We start from the raw sequence: 15,832 nt of genomic DNA, 5'->3' as shown, positions 1-15,832 counted from the left end.
TTCAGTGCCACTGTAAGTCTCCTACATGATATTATTCAAACACAGAAATCTGTTCACCCAACAGTTTACCACCACATTCCAATTATTTGCCTTCCTGGGAGAGCCTGAAAGAAGTGTGAGGGGGAAAAAACCCTTGACTGACAAACTGCCATGGTTTTATATTTCAGAGCCTTAAATTTACATCCTGCTGTCTAGTGCTTCCTGCGAGAGGAGAGTTTGCACTATTTCTGAAGCACAGATATAAACAAGCAACGTTTCTAGATGGAACTGATCTGACTATGAGTTATAGGCATTAAAACCAACTTTTCTTCCATTCCAATACTCTGCCCCTAACAGAAATCTTAATAGGCTTTTGAGAGCCTCCATTTAAAGCTGGCTGCATAAAATGATCCTTTGATGAAAAGGGATTGAAACAAGGGTTAAAGTAGACACTGAAAGGTTATTGTAGAGGGCACAATGGTCGTGCAATCCTCCTTTAATATGTGTGGTGTGCACCTGCGATAAGATGATTCATTAGATAAGGCCTCACTTTGACAAGCTCCATCGTTCAACCCTCGGGGTAGTGATGGAACAATTCTGTACCCACCCAGTAAATATAACAAGGTCAGCATTTTTTTCCTTGTGGGACTTATATGATGAGGAGAGTGAGCTCCAGATGTATCTTTGCTTATGCTCTATGTTAATAATAAGTTTTCAAAAAGCAACCCCCAAAACATGATGCTTGAGGGTACTCCTTTTAATATTTAAACACACTAGACAGAATAAATAAATGCCACTTCTGTCTCAGATAAGTAAATTGGTGATATCAAATCACAGAGAAGAAGAATTTATTGCTTCTTCGTTTTTGAATTGTATGTCAATAACTGAGGAAGCACAAATACTATACAATCACTGGTTTCAATGACTGTCAATAATGATACTCAGTGCTTTTTTCTGGGGGGATGCAGGGGTATGCATTCCCCCTAAACATTTTGTGAATCTGAGTTTGGCCTCATTGAGGGGCAGTATTTCAATATGAGTAGGAAAATGAGAGTACCCCTAAACATTTTTTAAGGAAAAAAAAGCACTAATGATACTATAGTTGTGATTTAAAGTTATTAAACACAATGCTGGGAATAAGCATTTACAAGAGGTTGGAGGGGTTTTGGGGTGCCTGTGTAAGGTCCCCTCACCATAGTTATTAGAATACTGGGAAATTATGCTTAATTAGTGGGCTTCAGCAATGGTGTGACTATTATATGAAGAGAAGTTGTTATGTACTGAAGTTCTCACCCTGGGCCAGCAGGGGGATACTGTAGATAGTTTTCACTCAGGTCCACATATGCAAATAAGGGATCGAAAGTGACGTTCAGTGATTGGATAATTACAGAAAATGGTTACTGTTGCGTTCTAGTGGAGCTCTATATAAGCAGGCCGGCTGAACCCTTCAGTTCAGTTCTGTTCTGGCCTGTGAATAAACAAGAGCTGTTTGAAGAATTGCTGTGTCGTCTGATATGTTCACCCACAACTTAACAGAAGTAATATCAAGAAGAATTATACAAATGAGGGGGTATGTCATTTACTTGCAATCAAGGCTGCTAAAAGACTCCTTGAGGAGAATCCATTAGCTTGCTTTCCACCTAAGCCCAAGGGGCACAGGTTAATTCTGGAAGAAAAGGAGACACAGAGTTCTGTGGAGTGGGTTGGAAAGCTACATGTTGCTTCATGTTCCCGGGGGAAGTAAAGAAGTGCCTCACGTTAAAATGAATTGCCAGACCAGGGAGGCCTTCAGCAGCTCCTCTAGGTCAGGTGTAGATACTCCATCTTGTGTGGGTAGGATTATGGTGAACAATTAAGATAAATGTAGTAATATGGAGTTAAATACTAAAGGCTAGTCCGTTGCTCTACTGCAGGGGTTTTCTTTGCTACATACCTTGTCTTTATTATATGAAAGAAGCAGGACGTGCAATAAAATGAACTGCGGAGTGGTCCTGTTCAATGTTCTAGCCAGCAAACCATCCCTCCCTAGGATATTTTATTTCCTCTCCAGCTGATTTCTCATTTCCTCATCAACAGTCAGTATTGTGTGGCCAGAGAGCATGCTCAGCCCATACCATGATGTTTTGACCCACTCGTTTGTCATAGCCCTCCTCTGAACATCTGATATCGCCTTTCTGTTTTTCAGTGGCCCATTGTTGGCTGTTATCATGTCCCACTCAACTCACCAGCTGAGCTTCCTATTAGACAGTGATTTCAATAAAGTTGTCTGATCTCATCACGAGCTTAAAGGTACTTAAAGGTATGTCACCTACATGTGATCAGGGTAGGTAGCAGCTACTGTATTGTGCCCTCGTGTGGCCTGCAGCACACAAACAAAGAATATATTGTGTGATGAGAGGCCTAAACACATACATTTGTAGGTAATGTATGAAGCATTTAGTAGTCCTTGAATGAAGAGCTGCCACTTTAAAGAGGACTGGACTGAAGAATGATTTATTTAAGTCTACTCACCCACCAATATATGTGCAGCTAGAAATTGCGGTCATGCATAAGGAATTCATTTCTACCCCAAATCAATATGCCATATGAATTCACTGTTTCCTCCTGTCTTCCACTCACCTGTCCTTGTGCATTAGTGACTAGTTGACCTGTGACCCCCTGTAGACCGGAGAGTGCATTGCCAAAGGCCTGCGAGCTGGCTATGGAGCCCATGGCGGCGGCTGCCGCTGCTGCCGCTGCTTGGCTTGCTAGAGGATTATTAACCAGCTGGAAAAAAAGGAAGAAAAGAGCAATGCGTAAGGCCATTCATAGCAACTCAGCTGCTACATACCTGTATACTGCTAATGGATCTTAGGGTATCAGCATGATGGGAAAGTACCATTGATCTGAAAATCTCAGAGTGTTTAGAGAGCCTGTTAGATTATGTGCGTTATCAGCCAGTTTGAACCCAAACTCTTTACAAGTCCTGCTAGGATCAGCTGAAATGATTCCACATGAAGTGACTCATCGTCAAGAGGAACATGCCCAGAGAATCTTTTCCATCTGCAGGGACTGCTTCACGTGAGGATTGTTGTTGATTAAATTTATATAGCCGCCCTTCATCCGAGGATCGCAGGACGGCTTACAGTTTAAAAACACAAAAATACTTAACATTATAACAAACAAAACAATACCCCCCAGCATGGTTTAAAAGGCCATAGGTTGTTTAACTGGCCAAATGCCTGGGACAAGAGGAATATTTTTGCCTGGCACCTAAAGAGATGTAATGAAGGTGCCAGGTGAGCTACTGCAGAAAAGGCCCATTCTCACATTGCCACCCTCTGAACTTTTCATGGAGGAGGCACATGAAGAAGGACCTCAGATGATTGCAGAGTCTGGGTCGGTTTATATGGGGAGAGGTGGTCCTTGAGTTACTGTGGTCATGAGCTGTTTAAGGCTTTATAGATCAAAAGTAGTGTTTTGAATTGGGCCGGGAAGCTAATTGGCAGCCAGCGCAGTCAGGCCAGGATCAGTGTAATATGCTGAAACCATCTTGCCCCGAATTCTGCACCAGCTGAAATTTCCAAACCATCTTCACAGGCAGCCCTACATATATCGTATTGCAGTAATCCAGTCTAAGAAGTTAGGCTATCTCTGCCCAGATAGGGGTATAGCTGGGCCACCAGCCAAAGCTGATGGTAGGCACTCCATGCCACTGAGACCACCTGAGGCTCAAGCAATGGATCCAGAATGGACCCAGAAGGACCCCCAAGCAATATACCCGCTCCTTCTGAGGAAGCGCAGCCCAGGGGTCTCCAAGCTTTCCTTGCCTCGGGTCGGTGTCTCAAGTGACGATCGTGCCAGAGGGTAGGGGAGCACGCACCGTAAGCACACACTATTTTTGGTGCACTTCCGGGTCGGAGGAGCATCGGAAATAGCTTGTGCGCATGCACACAGGCCTCCTCCAACCCGGATGTGCACCGAAAATAGGGTCATGCGCAAACATGTCCCCGCGCTGCGGGGTGGCGGCAGGCGGCGGGCCGGATAAATGAGTCCCTCTGGCCTTATCCGGCCCCCAGGCCGTAGGTTGGTGACCCCTGGCGTAGCCCCATCAAGAGCAGGCAACCTCCCATCCATTTGTATAACCACCCACTAACAGTGCCTCAGTTTTATCTGGATTGAGCTTCAGTTTGTTGGCTCTCACCCAGTCCGTTACTAAGGCAAGATAATGGTCCAGCACTTCCACTGCCTCACCTGCAGATGTAAAGAAGTAGGGCTGTGTGTTATCAGCATATTGCTGCCAATGTACCCCAAAACTCTGGATGACTCCACTTAGCGGTTTCATGTAGATGTTAAATAGCATGGGGATGAAATTGAGCCCTGAGGAACTCCAAATTGAAAGCTCCACGGGGCTGAAAAGCACTCCCCTCTGGGAGAGACCATCCAAGAAAGCACGGGAACCACTGCGAAGCAGTGCCATCCGCCCTCAACTCAGACAGCTGCTTAATTCTCACTAAATTTTAGTAAGTTAATAATAATAATAATATTAAATTTTATTTATATCCCGCCCTCCCCAGCCGAAGCCAGGCTCAGGGCGGCCAACAACACTAAAACAGTACAACATTATAAAAACATTATAAAAATTAATTAAAATCAAAATTGTTAGCATTATTATTTTATTAATTGCCTTCTAAACCACCATATCAAGACGGTTTACACAGAAAATAGTTAAACACAGTTTAAAATACAAAACAAATAAGACTAAAACCCTGAACAATATTCTGTTTTCTTAAAAGTACTGTGCACAGTTGTTTGACACAGGAAATTTGCGGCTTCCTAGGATTATAATAATCAATTCACATGTTATTTAATACTCTTTCCTACTAAAGAGAGGAAACCTGTTTCTGCATATAAATTTAGTAGCTTAACATCATAGAAATATGTAGACCATAATATCAAAAGGTTTGGTTTTTCCAGTGACTTTAAAAATAGCTGGTTTTCACAGATATCTGCTCATTATATACATTTGTTGTGGCTGAGATATTTGCTGTCTAAATCTACTTAAAATCAAATCTACTGCTCTCAGGAATAAGTTCTGATAGGGGTATTGCTGATGCAACCTGACTTGATTCAATATGAATTGACACAACCTGAGGTGATGAGAACAGCATCTCCTTCAACGTACATCCTGGTTCCACTCATTATGTGGCAAAGATTATGGGTGGTCTCCAGCCATTTTTAGTGTGATCAAATTAGAAACCTAACCAAAACGCTGCCATCCCAAAGCAGCCCAAACAAGTGATTTCCAGCTGTAAATGTATTTAAGCAGCATTATTTTTAAAAGAGTGTTCTTTTGTGATGATGTTGTTGCATAGCCATGTATGCTGATAACGTAGGATTAGGATAAAAATGTGATAGAAGAAAGTTAAGGAATGCTTTTGGGACCCGGTCCAGACTCTCATTATCAGGGGAAAGGGTCACATTATCAGGGAAATTTGCTAGTCAAATATGTAAGTTAATAAATTACTAAGAAAATAATAATTTATTTCTGCTCGGTCTGCTAACATGGTCAATGCACAGAAGAGAGCCATAGCTAATTTCCTGTTGAGAACAGGAATATATGTAAAAATCTTGATCCAAGGAAGACAATCATATTTTCTTATCTGTTTGAGATGCCCTAATTGTGTGTCTTATTTTGTATGTTAATTGATGGTTTGATTGTGATTGGATCAACAAATTCATTGATTGACATACATCTTGAAATGTATTATATCTAAGTCATTTTATGCGTATACCTAAGAAGGCAAAGTGTCATTGCAGGCCATCGGTAGTGTTTGGGTGCCACCAGATGAATCAGGGCACAGGGTTAATGGCAAGAAGATCTTTGTTGGACTGGGTCCTTCATTTTGCAGCTTTTCAGACCTTCATACTAGTCATCTATCAGAGCACTGTACAGTAACCAACACAATTTCATGAGTCATACTATATGATGGCCAGGCAGCGATGCTAACCATACAAGAGTGTATCTAACTAACATGCTGGATCAGAATTATGTTGGGGACCGACACACAAAATAAGCACAATACCTATGATGTAGCGCTGGCACACGTGTGTGTGTGTAACTTCCAGATGGTGCTTTGGTGATGCAGTAACTCAGGCGAAACAAAATGTACAAAAATTCCAATTCTGATTTTATCTGAATATTGTGCAAACATTCACTCTCTTCCTTTGTCACCACTGCTCCTACAGCTGTTGCTTTGGCACCCTCAGTCGTTCCCAGGGGTGCCAACTTGAATAAAATAGTGTGGGGGCCCAGATAAACCCTGCATAATTGATCACATGATGTAGTGCACACAGATCATTTGAATGGGAATGCCTATCAACTTTCATAGAATCATAGAGTTGGAAGAGACCACAAGGGCCATCGAGTCCAACCCCCTGCCAAGCAGGAAACACCATCAGAGCACTCCTGACATATGGTTGTCAAGCCTCTGCTTAAAGACCTCCAAAGAAGGAGACTCCACCACACTCCTGGGCAGCAAATTCCACTGTCGAACAGCTCTTACTGTCAGGAAGTTCTTCCTAATGTTTAGGTGGAATCTTCTTTCTTGTAGTTTGGATCCATTGCTCCGTGTCCGCTTCTCTGGAGCAGCAGAATACAACCTTTCTCCCTCCTCTATGTGACATCCTTTTATATATTTGAACTTTGTGGGGGCTGACCCCCTCCAATCTTTTATTGTGGGGGCCTAACCCCCAGGGCCCCAGGAGTTGTCTCCTATGGCTGTTCCTGTTTCCTCCCTGGATCTGCTGGATCCTACAAAGATCCCACAAGATGTATACGATCAAGGATTACACCAATGAGGATGTCACTGTAGGAAAATGAAGGTAACTGAAAATGAAGATAAGTGAGGTCAATGTGAATGAAGAAATTAATATTTCTGAATTGAAAAGCTGCCAACATGGTGAGCTGTTTAGGGTTCTGTGAAAAACTGAGTAGTTTTGACTCAGCTTCCGGTGAAATGAGAACGCAGTTAGAATCCAAATAAACAAATATGTATAGAATTCTTTGTCAACAAAAAAACACCCTATTTGTTTTTGTGTTAATTAGAACGATATTGTCACAGGCTGCAATTTTTGCTCAGCTCTAGAGGCTGAATGTCAACAGGGGCCGTGGGCTTCCCGCATACGAATGATTCTGCTATAACTGGAGCTGTATATGAAGGGAATGCCCAAGGATTGATGTGGAAATTGTTTCCACAGAGAACCCTCCCTCCGCTGCAGACTTTCATGAGATTCAGTGCCAGCAAGACACCTACTGCCAAAATGAGCTCTAAGTCCCACTACGGATGCTGCTCTGTCAGGGGTCTATTAGAGAGGCTACATAGAGCTTACAGTTACTGGCTAGGGTTGGGACCAGTTCAATTTCAGGCCTTAACAACAAGGTAATTTCAGGTGGAGTTTTGTTAAAGCTATTTTAAGAAGCTCAGGAAATGGCACACCAGGTGTTCCGGATTCTTAGTGTTCTTGAATCCTTAATGTATTTTGTGCAACTTCTATCTGTCACCCATTCATGCTCCAAAGCTGAATTTATTTAATTTTTTTATTGCATTTTACTCTTGTCAGCTCTGTTCAGTCAAAGCCGCAATTTGGAAATCTTTTGATAAAGGACGGTTGCAGCATGAACAGAGCACCCCTGAGAGCATGAGTGTCAGATCAGGGTCAGTGTGGGAAAAGTGCTGGTTCCTTGCTCCCTGGGCCATCATTACCGTTAATATGAGGAGGGAACTGAAGGTTTGTCAATCCAGCCAGAAAGCTGTAATGAGTAACTTGCTAGCTGCATCTTTTCAGACTGGAAGACAGGTGAGCCACAGGACACAATAGTATGCCACTTCCCCATGATTTCTGGATCACCTCAACGTTTCTGGCTCAGCAACTAGCGAGGACATGACTGGCGGCTGATGGGAGTTAAGAGCCCAGCAATATCTAGAGAGCAACAGACTCTTCCTTGACCAGATACAGTTGCAAATATAACATTTTAAGTCCGTTTTAAGTGCATTATACAGATGGGACACTAGATGGTGATGGTGAGCTAATGGCAAATTCAATATATATATATTTAAGGCATTTTCACAGCGTTTTTTTTAAAATACATGCTAGATTCCACCCTAGGCTAAGTGGCTGTATTGAACCCAGCTTCTTCAGATAGGTGGAAATGGACTGATATGTTAGGCAGGTGGCACGTAAATTGGGCACAAGATCTGTGGCAGGTAGCTAGTCTGGTGTCACAAAGGGAGCATCTTGTAACTTCCTTCAATGACCAGTTGTGCAGAGGGAAGGCTGTAGGTTTGGGAATCTGTATTTTAGCAACTGGTTGTAGTGTTGCAGGTTCATGTTGGTATGTGAGAGAAAATCTGAGCTGTAATTCCTGTAGTTTCCTCTAAACTGTGATCTTGGTGATGGAGGAAGCAGAGAACCAGGTGTGATTGGCAGGACTGTTGTTTGGAGACCCACAACACCTGATATCATAGCAGGATAAATACTCTTGGGATAAAGAAAGGAAGAATGATGATCCAATATAGGTACTGTACCACAGGTGGACTTGAGCAAAAGCCGCCAGAATTAAAAATGGCAAACTAGCTTTTCTACAGCAAATCTGGAAATCTGTAACAACCTGAAAATCTGTAGGTTTTTCATTAAATCTCACATTATTGCCTTGCAGTTCACAAAATCTTGCTCTTCCACAAGGCATTGTTGATAGACAGCTGAATTTCTTCATGTATCAACTCTTTTCTGCTTTTATATCTTGACCAGAATCACACAAAATATTTATGGACCCTTTAGGCAATCTTTTGCACTTTATAAAACAAGGATATTTTTTGTGGTAAAAATAATAAAAGCTCTAAGTTTCTCTCAGGTCTGATTTTGATATCTTTCAAGTTGATGAAAACATGCAGTGATCACAATAAAATGTGGGGGTTTTTAGTTAAAGGTTGGGTATATACAGATTAGGGCCCTTTGGCTTCATATGTACTATAGATATTAACATGGCAGAGCCATTTAAAATCCCAGTATCTGTAAGAGAGACTGATGTTTTACGAGTTTGTACTTGGTATTTATATTCTGAGTATGTTTTGTTTTCCTTTTGGTGTTCCTCAGAAATAACTCCACTGAAGGTAGAGAAGTTCCAAAGTCACAATGGGAAGGGAATAACCCAATAAAATGCAAGGGCCTTACTCCCCTTATTAAAGTATTTCTGAGTAGCAGTGTAAGCGTATGGACTTCAGTGGACTTAAATCACTTGGATATGAGCATTTTCTTGTGTGAGGCACAGTGAGGGGAATCATTGCTACCTCAAGCACAATGATGTGCCAGCAGGGGGATACTGTAGATAGTTATGCAAATGAAGGATCGAAAGTGACGTTCAGTGATTGGATAGTTTTAGAAAGTTGCAACAGTTAGGTTGTTCTGGAGCTCTATATAAGCAGGCTGACTGAGCTCTTCAGTTCAGTTCTATTCTGGCCTCTGATTAAACAAGAGGTGTTGAAGAATCGCAGTGTCGTCTGATATGATCGCCCACAACTTAACACTTTAGATCCTTTCTCACTTTGATTTGTGGTTACATATTCAGACCTGAGGTGTTTTAAAGCCTTGTGTATAAGTAAGCGGTGGTGTTTCAAGAAAGAAACCACACAGCAGTGTGCATGTAAACATTGTTATGTCTACATGGATTTCAGTCTTGGGAACCTTGACACAGTAACTTGTACAACCTCAATTATGCTTGTGAGAGCTCAATAAAGGCAGGCTTTGGCAGCAAAAGACATTGCTTGCTTGTACAACAGTTCAAATCCTTTCCTCGTAATACAGAACAAGAGCCAAATTTTTATCCTCAGAACTGAAGAGAGAACATGACCTCTTGTAGTTAGTGGGGGGGGGGGATGGACTTGAGGTAACTCTGAAAACAAAGAATAGTTCATACAAAGAACAGCCACTGCCTCAGTAAAACTTCCTTTTATCTCCCACATTTTTGTCTCCTAATTGTAGTTTCCAGTACCAGTGAATGCTGCAGACGTTGAATGTTCACAGTCTGCCATATTTAATTACAGTAACATCACTTTATGCTAGGCCCCTATCTTTGGGAATAGTGGTCCCTGCCTTGCAAAACAAATAGGGATGTTAATATGACTTTGTACTGACATGAACTTATAAAAGTAGACATAGGTGGAACTTTCAAGTGGAAATTGAAACAAGAGATGTGATCCTTTGGGTAATCTGGAATGCTTCTCAACAAGGAAGTATTTTTATGCTGAGTAATACTTTAGCCTATGGTGAGCTCAGAAGATAAGGTGGGGTAAAACTAAACAAAAAAATATGAATTTACCAGTAAATTCATAAAGTACAGTATTTCAGAGTAATGGGTGTGATGCAAAGCTTTTAAAGGCCAATTGCTTTCTATGTAGAGTTAAATATATGTGTTTAGCGCTCTCTCATTGAAATCAATTAAGACTTCCAAGTGAATGTCTGGTTGGATCATGGCTGGAACATGCCCAATTATTGTATAGTATCACCCTGTAGTTTGAAAGAGTCATGTTAAGCATTTCTGTTTTCTCGCATACATTATATTTAAGGAAATATTTTATTCATTTCACTCCATAAAAAGCTGCAAAGTTTATAACTGAGTCTACTTTGAGATAACTTGGTACGATGTCACTTTATGACAATTTTAAATATGTGGGAAGATTCTCTCATTTATTAGTTCCAAAGAAAAAAAGCTAAAATTATGCTAAGCAAATATCATATGCTGATGAAATCAAATTCTCTTTCAATCAAAAATGGTCCTACATTCATCTACATTTTCTTCAATGTGATCTTTCAAGAATTTTGCAAATTTGCAAAATAGCAACAAACCAAAGTATCTTGCAAATAGCTTTATTGTAGAGAGAAATTTCGTCACATCTAGAATCAGATTCTTGTTCTGCCCAGTAATCAAGCGGAAAGAAGCAGCTGAATAACACTGATGCAATTCTTTGGTTTTTCTGCTTTTCATAGAGGATTAAGGTCTGGAAACCTAATTTGCTCTACTAAACATGCAATCAATAAAAGGTGTTCCCTATCTTGCAGGATTTCCATTTTGCCCAAAAGCGGAACTTTAAAAGCACCCATTCATTTAATACCTATAAGTTATCAGTGCCAATAGGAAATAAAAACTACATTCAATTAATCAAATAAAAAGTTTGGTTTCATCATTACTTTCTGAAACACTGGTTGAAACACTGCACATTATAAAAGGAACTGTTTTATTGTGCACTAGTGAGAAACCATTCATCAATGTGAAAGGTAAAGAAATTGCATTCTACTTTTGTAACATTTTAATATGAGAACTTATAATTAAGAAATATAGCCTCAGCTAATGTTTCATATAGAAGGTTTGGTCCTCTAGAAAATCACGTCCAGATTTCCTATGTGACCTTGGAGAAATTTCTTAATCACCCAAGTTTTGCATTTGAATAGCAAAACTTTTTGTTCCTATTTCTCTTGCTTTGATTCCTAGAAATGGCAGTGATAACTAATTGCTCCCTTTAACAACCATCAACTGCAGTAGGTGAACATTACACTACACTGAAACAACAAGCCATCAGTAGGACTGTTTTGATATGATTGTACAAAGTTGTAGGGTCTCTATTATCAATTTCTATGCCATCCTGTGGGAGGTGATCTGCTGGTGATGCCCATTGTAAAGGGCTCTAGGACCACTTGTATGTGACTCAGTGGCAGGCACCATTATGCACAGTAATATAAATATTATTTTTAAAAGGAGCTATTAAGTGATAGCTCCTTTTAAGAGGGCACTAATTTAAAAAGATTAAAAAGAGAAAGAAAAGCACACATTCACATCGTGAGTACAGGTTTCATTTTATTGGTCTTAGTACAGACCTGCACAACTTCTGATGTACTGATGGTCCACCAACCCTGTATTGCTGCGTTCTTCTATATCACTGGTCTTCAGCTTTGGTTCTCCAGATGTTGATGGACTACAACTCCCATTGTCCCTACATTGACTGGGGATGATGGGAGTTGTAATCCAAGAACATTTGGGGACCCATAATTGAAGAAAACTGTTCTATATGCTTGAAAATCCCCTTGTTTTCAGTATCCTAAGAAGGAGTTGAAGGCCTCCAAAATGTAGGAAGGTCGTGTGACAAGCCCTGCTCAATAAGCCAAGGCACTTCTACCATCCATTCCCTGTTCCAAATATTCCAAACTCCATTTAATGCTACTATCAGTGGAAGACTATCTATAAGCCATGATAGCAAAATTGAATCTCCATGTTCAGAGTAAGCATAAAACTGAATTGCAGGTGCTGGGGACTAACTGCAGGTCAACCATGTTGCCCTCATGCCAACATGAGTAGTCCAAAGTGATGGGCTACTAGGTGGAAACAAGTGCTACAAACCAAGGTTACAAACCAAGGGTATGGCAGGGGTGGTGGGGTGGTGGTGGAGGGTGTTGTTCAATTAATTTACCCCCTAGATTAGTTTCCCACCCACATCTGTCCAAATCAGTTTGCCAATGAATAATTCTTCCAGTTCATTTTTGATGCATATCCTAAAAATCACTTCCCATTCATTTTCTCCAAAATGTTTGTTTCTCCATCAGATCCCCACAATTAGTTTACCCTTCTCCTCAATTAATTCCATCTTGGCTGTGAGTCCTGGAAGACCTGCTCCCTGCCTTGCAGTCCTTTTCCTATCTGACCTGCGAGGGCAGAGCCCTGATTGACTTCAGCTACAAAAACTGAGGCTGCTGAACAAAATCTTGGCTAGAAGTTGTTGTTGTTTTTCTTGGGGGGGTGTTGTTGCTGTTATTGATATTGATATTTGTATTTTATTTTAGATATTATGGGTTATGTGGTTTTTTCAGTTTGGTTGTGTACTTTCTGATGTTCTGTTTATTGCCTTTGACTACTTCTGTTATGTTTGTAATTATGTATTTTTTCATGTTGTAAGCCGCCTTGAGCATGGTTTGAAACCTATGGAAAGCAGGCATACAAATAAAATTATGTATGTATGTAAGTATTTCTCATGGTTTCATCTTGCAAAAAAGTTGTACATACCCAAATGAACATTCCCATTTTTTAAAATCCCTTTTCAGCACAATCCCCCCAAATTAATTTATTCCTTTGCTTTCTCCCTCCGTTTTCCACAGTCACACCCAAACATTTGGAGAACTCAGTTGAGTTCTGACCTTAACTTTTTATTGGGTGGTTTTATGTACTATTGTTGCAAAGCACTCTGATTTTTTTTATTAATAGTGACGTCTTTCTTATATTTAAATAAAATGGCATGTTTTGCTTTGTGCAAAAGATTTATGCTACCATTTCATAAATAAAAAAATAATGTTTCTGGGAGGGGTTTATTGGTTTGTGGGGTTTTTTGTTTTTACGTATTTTGTGTTTTTATATTGCATTTTTATCTTGTGAACCACCCTGAAATCTACAGATGAAGAGCAGTATACAAATTTAATAAATAAACAAATAAATTTCCTTTCTGTTCATATAGGAACGGTGTGGGACAGTCAAGCAGTGCTGAAGTTGCACCAGCTTTCCAGTGCAGGCTGCCTTAAAGGCCCTGGGAATTCTCCTGGTGCAGTAAGAATTTTCAGATTTCTCAAGATCACTGCTTATCACCTGAGTAAGTGCAGGAGAGCAAATGAAAATATTCATTCCCAAAAGTGACAAACAGTGTGTTCCAATAATGGGCAAAACCAAAATGCCATCTCTGTGTTGATAACAAAAGGTTTAAAGGACATTAATGTCATTTTTCAATGCACTTGCCACCTGACTATGGGTCAGATAGTGCCACAGTGCATGTAATCTCCTGAATGGAAAAAAATTAGATTCAAAGTGCCAAATAGATGCCCACAACATAATATCAAGTAAAACAAACATATTCCTTTTCTGTGCCCCCACCTCAAATGTTTGAGAAATAGAGAGAAATCCCAGTCATTTCTTATTACTGTGAAGGTCAGCCTAGCTGGGAAAATTGTTTCTGCTTTACAATTCCCCAAACTGTAGAAAGCAGTTAGAGTTCTGGACAAAAACTAATGTTGCATTCAAAGGGAAAAGAGGCTGATATGGCATTGCTGAAGTAATAAGAGAATTTTTTACTCTTTCCACTTCCCTGTGAACCTAATCAACTGTGACATGAGAAAATACACTGGGCTCACCCAGCTAGAATCTGACTGCCATCTGAAAATGTCCTCAATATTCCACTGTTTGGGACTTTACAATGATCCTTCCGACATCAATTTTGTACATGTACATCAAAATGCCATTAGAAATGCTTACAAACACCTCCTTGCTCACAGGGCTGCACTCAGGCGCCATCCGAAGCCCACCTGTAAAATACTCCCTAGTGGTTGGCAAAAGGTTTCTTTCGATTACTCATATGAAATAATCTGGCGATGGTAAAGGCATCTTGGGAGGGGGACATGGAGGCGATCTACAGATCTCTCCCTTGACCTCTCTTGGAAGCTCTCTTAAATGTCATTAGATGTTCAAGGAGCCTTGAAAACAAGCTTTGAACAGGAACCTGTTGACTTGTCTCCCTCGCTCTTCATGGGGCAACCCAAGCAGGCAGTAGCCATTGAAGGCTAAGAACAGCCCTGCTTATGAATGTGTTAGATGCTGGTGTAACAAGAGGCTATAAAATACTTACAATAAGCTTTGTTGAGACACGTGTGCTATTTATTAAAACAGTTTGCATGGATGTATTTGACATGCATGGGCACATGTATAAATGAAGTAGACTGCCTTGATAAATGTACAGTGTGCTTAATAAAACTTTTTATGACAGTTTTATTATCTTTTCAGTGATGAAAAGCCAAACAATTCTAATGTGACTGAATACCATAGTGTTATGAGTCTTCTCCTGCGTTCTAATATTTACAGGAAATATTACAAGTGTTTGACATATAAATGGGGCATTGGGCTGACTTTAATAACCATGTGATCAATAAGAAGTGATATTTTTATAGCTTAAGTTCAATACATAAAGGGCCGTAGGTGGCAAATCTTTAGCAAAGCAATAAGGCTAAAAACTTTGTAGTGAGAACCCAGAATTTTTAAATGTTGGGTTTCAATTCTTAGATGCTGAAATCTCATGGATCTCATATGTCTTCAAAACGTCTCAGTTGCCTGCTGTACAGAGATGAAAATTTAAGATTGTTGTTTATTTATTACATACTTATTGGGTATAACATCCTGATGTTGAAATATGTCTAACATACAGTACTTTTTTACTTATCTTTTTAAAAATCTGCCAGCCAGCTGTTATCCTAATAGAGTAAAACCTCTGCGAATGTCCGCCTTGTCTAGCGTCCATTCCGGCGAACGTCTGCGGCAAACCCAGAAGTACCAGAATGGGTTACTTTTGGGTTTGCAGCTCGTGCATGCACAGAAGTGCTAAATCGCGCTTCGTGCATGCTTAGATGTGACGCTTTGCCCTGCATCCTTTTCGGCTAGTGGCTGGGGCTCCGGAACGGGTCCCGGTCGCAAAACAAGGTACGATTGTACATATACAAGAAGTCCTAGATGGATGGATAGACAGACGTGTGTGTGTGTGTGTGTGTGTGTGTGTTCTCCACTCCTTTTGGGAAAAAATAGTACCGGGAGCCAGATAACTATTTAGATGTACCCAAAGTATGGCAGGTGGTGAATGATCTCCCTATCATTCTTTGGGATGCAATTGAAAGTCCCATTCTTCCTATCCCAGTCCTACTTCCTACCCTATGGGAGCTTTCAAATTCCTTTCACTGGACAGCACCACTTAAGTCTGCTAACCAAGATGCTTGGTAAAATTAGTTGATTTTAATTGTT

The 15,832-nt window shown here is 40.5% G+C and overlaps 1 protein-coding gene across 2 annotated transcripts in view; it reads right to left on the bottom strand.

The window, feature by feature from the left end:
• The window catches only part of POU6F2 (POU class 6 homeobox 2), a 305,787-nt gene that overhangs the window by 31,819 nt on the left and 258,136 nt on the right, over nt 1-15,832 (bottom strand). For both annotated transcript variants that reach the window (XM_083706324.1, XM_083706325.1), the window contains exon 6: nt 2,599-2,745. In XM_083706324.1, coding sequence (XP_083562450.1) covers nt 2,599-2,745 — 147 coding nt within the window. The remainder of the gene's footprint in view (nt 1-2,598; nt 2,746-15,832) is intronic.

This window comes from Podarcis gaigeae (assembly GCF_964106915.1).
Source record: "Podarcis gaigeae genome assembly, chromosome: 12".
Lineage (NCBI taxonomy): Eukaryota > Metazoa > Chordata > Lepidosauria > Squamata > Lacertidae > Podarcis > Podarcis gaigeae.
The sequence above is the reverse complement of the archived record's forward strand: the minus strand, read 5'-3'. Positions and strand labels throughout refer to the sequence as shown.